We start from the raw sequence: 5,078 nt of genomic DNA, 5'->3' as shown, positions 1-5,078 counted from the left end.
CATGGAACGTACGTCAGAGGAGCTGTCTCCTCCTACTAGAAGCAAGAAAAGCTCGGTGCCCTTTTGAGTAGCAATTCTAGCACCGCTGGTCCAGGCACTGTGCCAATCCTCGGCACCTCGCCCCGTCTGGTCTAGTGCCACATCATATTTTCTACGGGTAGAACCAGAGCCATACATTTCCGGCCTTCTACATGTAACACCACTATATTATCGACTTTGATATTAACAAGTCGACTTGATTGTTTTTTAGTTATAGATCCGTCGGCGTGTTTGGTCGTCGGCTCTTAATCTCAAACGATAAAAGAAAGTGAGGATGATCACTATATCTTAATCGAATGGACTTTGATACGTCAACAAACTCAGATTTAAGATTTATTGCTCAATTTCAGGCGACTGAGAAATAACCATTTTCATATTTTATTTTTTCTAACTATAAGTCGTGACTCAACTTCCAAGTCCAAACCCCTGCCATGGCGAGGTCTTTCTCTCTTCCATCGTTCCTTCTCGATTTCTGCTCGTAAATTTGAGATCAGCCGCTTGTAGGTGCTTGTGCGAGGAAGATGAGCACAAAGGACGAATCGATTGGGTGAAGCAAGCAGCATCCCAATTCCCATGGAATCCTTTCTCCTCTGAAAAATTTCTAGCCTTGCTGCCAAATTGCTCGTTGCAGATGGGGAAATTCTCCATGGTGGGAGGGGGATCCCATGTGCACCTAAAAATCCCCTCCAGGGGGAAAGTTTCCCTGGATTTTCTATCCCTTGCAACCAAATTAGCCCTAACTGCTCGGTCGATCGATATGGCTGGCAGGCTGCCCTGGTCGTAGCCGCCACTGATACTGACTGATTCTCTGCCTGGTAATCTATTACCAGGAACCAACATTGTGCCCCGGGCAAACGTACATGTCTGTGTGTACCATCGACGGCCCTCCAACACACCCTCGTCGACAACCTACCCTATGATGTCCTGGAGAACATCTTCACGCGGCTGCCAGTAAAGTCGGCCGCCCACTGCCGCTGCCTCTCCCGCTCGTGGGCCTCCGCCGACTTTGTCCATGCCTACCGTCACCTCGCCAATGACGACGGCGGGCCCTGCTTCTTCTTCCTCCCGAACAGAACAGTAGTAATCTGCAGGGCCGTTTGGACCACCACGTGCACGGCATACGCTTGGTCCTTCAGGCGTCCCGGCGATGACGAGGCGTTGCCGCTGCTCGGGGTCCTACCCAAGAACTGGGCCATCTCGGGACGGGGCTGCGTCACCCGTCCATGCCACGGGCTCGTCGTCGTCGAGATCCGGGACGAGAATTACCGCCAGGTGTACTATTGCGTGCACAACCCCTCTACCTGCCAGCTGGTGCCGCTCCCGGACCGCTGCTTAACGGGGCGCCGTTGGTCAAATTCATGGACGGATAACTATCGCTTCACGATCTATGAGACCCTCAGGCTCGGCTACGATGCCCGCAGCCAAAAGTACGAGGTGGTGCGGGTCCATTACCGCGGGTTGCCACCGGATTCAGAGATGATGAAAGAACGCAAAGGCTTGCTCCCGATCGTCTGCGAAATCTACATGGTGAACGACTCCATGGCCGGGTTCTGGCGGGTACCGGCAGCGCGTGGTGGAGCCGGGGCAAAGGTTCCAGCAGGGTGGGTGAGCTCTTACGAGCCGAGCGTCTACGCACAGGGCCACGTGCACTGGCCGGCTCAGAAGCAGAAGCCAAAGAGGCACCCGCCCTAGAGGGTGACGCGGAAAGAGCTCACCGTCTCCTTCTCCCTCGCCGACGAGGCGTTCGGCGTCGTGCCGCTGCCGCCCCGAGTCGGCCACCTGGCCGCGTACCGGCTGACGGCGCTCGAGGGGGCACCTCTGCCTCTACCCTCACATCGTGGAGATCACCAACCGGCGATACCATGACATATGGTTGCTAAAGGACCACGAGGCGGGGACGTGGGACCTGCGTTGCCACATCGACCTATGCAGTTTGCCACGAGAGGTAGTTCGATCCATGTGTTGTGTCAACCCCCTCGCCACCGTCGGCGGAGGCCGGCGCATCTTGTTCACGCCGGGCTGAGATGGCAAGCACCTCCTCTGTGTGTACACGCCGGCGACCGGCAGCATGGAGTACCATCCCTCTTGCAAAGGCTTGCTCACTTATTACCACAGCCACAACAACAACACAAATGCTCACGATTGGAGCACGCTCTATGAGGACAGCATCGCCTCCCCGGGACGGCCGCACAACGAGACCATCTTCTCTTCGGCGTCCATGAAGGCCTTGCGGGTAGCCCTTGCGAGGGTATCGCCGCGTGACCTCGCTCGTCTCAGGCTTGTGTGCCGAAGCTAGCGTGCCATGGTCGATCTGCAACCAGCGTTCCGTGAATCTGTGAAGCAACAAATTGGGCGGAGAAGATACAAACACGACAAGAGATGAGTATCAGGGTTTGTTTCAGTTAACAAACTACTTGATCGCATCCTGATGGACGGTCCAGATGACCATCGCATCGCATCGCCGCCGTCCGTCCGTACGCGCATGCATGCAGCAAGCAGGACGTACTGCATCTCTGTACGGACCATGCATGCATGCATGCGGTCATTTATGCATGTTCTTTTTTCAGGTAGCAATGTTTGTACGGGTATATCTTGGATACTTGATTTTTAAAATTAACCAAAAAAAACGTACCGGGTTGGTTTTCACTATATTTTTTTAAGAAGAAAGAATCCTAGTATAGCACTAGTAAAAATCACATGAACAACATTATCACAAGTTCTATTTTTGGATATCCAATTGAATGGTGTTGTTTTGATACCAAGAACAAAGCCTACACATGCCAATAGCTAATTGGTGACCCCTGCCCCAAGGAACCAACAACCAAGATGAACGGTGGAGGATCGTGCCGTACATTTGCAACAAGACGGCAGGCCCGTACAGTGGACGACGGAATAGCCCCCCCCCCTCCCCCCCATTTTTTCAGGCCCCCCAAAGTTTATTTACTTAATTAAAACTAATCGCCTGTTAATTACCATCCATGTTACTATGAAGTACGAGCAGAAGGAAAAGAAGCCCGTACGAACCACGTCTGATTCTTCGATCGATTGCATGGTCGACAACAATCGAGCACACTTTGTCTTTTCTCTCACGCTCAAAGCCTAGCCTCAGGCTCAAAAGGGTGCCCTTCATAGATATCTCGTGAAAAAAGTTCAATTTTCTTCCAAGAATCAAATTTTAGGGCCTCATTTTGGATTTTGCACGGGGGTCTCAAAATTCGAGGTACGGCCCTGAAGACGGTAAACAGGAGTAGCCAAGCGACGGATCAATCACAATCGATCCTATCGATCTTGGATCTCGGACTGAAGCTTTCGTAGCCGCGCCACTGATTCTCTGTGACTCTGCCTGTATTATACCAGAACCGATTACAATTGATGCCCAACTCGAACAAATTAAACGTGTCGATCCTGCCGTGTACCGCCTCTTGGATCTGCAACCTTGCCGTTGCCGGCATATATACGTGGAGCCGGTCGTCCTCCCCTATGACGTCCTGGGGAACATCTTCAGGCGGCATATGATCTTCAGAGAAGGAGCCAGGCAATACCGTATCTACGAATCCGAGGCCATGGTGCGAAACGTAAGAGGTGGCCCTAAAATTGGTAAATGTTGCATAATTAAAAATATACTTTCACTAAATTACATATGTATATTTAGATTACATTATTGTTACAATAATTGATAGGTGTGGCTACATATTGGACGGCTAATTTTAAGCAAAATAATGCTTAAATCTCGGTCAACGTATCCAATCAGTTATATTAGTATCCGGATGCTATTTCACTTTGTCTTTTCATCTTTTGTTCCGAATCTTAAAACACCAACCATGTTAAATGACTGAGAAATCGACTTCGAGTTGTCAGGCGACTTATATATGGATATCCACTTTCTGAGTATCAATTGCCATCTTGAAGAAAGTTGCAAGTCGCAACCTTACTCATTTGCTGTTGCTGCTCGTCTGCTGGGATCATCTGCAAAGCACAATTGGATCAATTCAGACCCACCGGCAGCTACCTTGTTGACTGTGGCTCTACTAAGGGCATGACGGTCAGCGAGAGAAACTTCGCCGTCGATGGGGCGTCTCAGATGACCGTGTCTACCCCTCAATTAAGCTAGGTCATAATCACAGGAATATATCTCGGTAGCTAGCGCTGATGAGGAGCAGAGACTAACGAGTGATGGTCGAGTGGGAGTTTGCGCAGAGCGAGCTAGGTACAGCTAGCGGATCGGATTCTTCCAATAACTTGAACTCGAACACGTGCAACATGGGTGCGCCGCCGCGTAGTCAAGTCTGAATGAAAAATAGCTAATTAATATTGAGCACCACCAACCATAAATCAATGTCTCAGGCATGCCTATTCAAGTAAAAAAAAGTAAAAACCATCAACTTCTTAGGCTAGAGTGTTTTTCCATTAATCGAAAGTTCAGGCAAGCGAGTGTTTTACCTCAAATATCGGGTCGTTCAAATCACAGCGGGAGCATGGGGATATGTATGGCTCTTGGACCTAACACGCAACATACTATATTAAGCTGGGCAGGATTTAAGCTTTGTGTGGAGATGGGGGGGGGGCATTTTCCCCGTGTGTGTGGAGAGAGGGGGGGCAAATGCCCCCTATCCTTATTTTCCCGATTCAGTTACTCTCAATCTCTCCTCTCTCTCTAATTGATTACAAGTATGGGGATTTTTCTGCCCGTAGCTTGCTCTTGTGTCCACAGTCCTTATCAAATTTATCTTCTTCGCTTACTCCTCTTATTTTAGACTTTTTTTCATTCGGAAATGAAGCCTTTATATTGGTCTCTGCTTCAATAATTTTCAAAGCGATATCCATAGCTTCATTCAGACCTGATGTGAGAGTGGTACCGTAAGAATTGGAGTGTTGCTTGTCAGTCTTTTTCCTCTAGCAAAGCTGTACTAGAACAAGGATAGTTACCAAAAGTGCAATAACCGCAAGGACTGGATCAATAATCAGAGACAAGTTTTTCTTTGAACTAGATGATCCAACAATAAAAGCAAAACCTGAGGCATACCCAGCTTAATAACCTC

The 5,078-nt window shown here is 49.4% G+C and overlaps 1 protein-coding gene across 1 annotated transcript; it reads left to right on the top strand.

Annotated features, from left to right (window-relative positions):
• The first annotated feature begins 470 nt into the window (after positions 1-470).
• On the top strand, positions 471-1,731 carry LOC104581413. The gene is made up of 2 exons (XM_010228924.1): positions 471-478; positions 870-1,731. The coding sequence occupies exons 1-2, from the start codon at positions 471-473 to the stop codon at positions 1,729-1,731; spliced, it is 870 nt and encodes a 289-aa protein (XP_010227226.1).
• Positions 1,732-5,078: the final 3,347 nt, after the last annotated feature.

Source organism: Brachypodium distachyon, chromosome 5 (genome assembly GCF_000005505.3).
Source record: "Brachypodium distachyon strain Bd21 chromosome 5, Brachypodium_distachyon_v3.0, whole genome shotgun sequence".
Taxonomy (NCBI): domain Eukaryota; kingdom Viridiplantae; phylum Streptophyta; class Magnoliopsida; order Poales; family Poaceae; genus Brachypodium; species Brachypodium distachyon.
The sequence above is the reverse complement of the archived record's forward strand: the minus strand, read 5'-3'. Positions and strand labels throughout refer to the sequence as shown.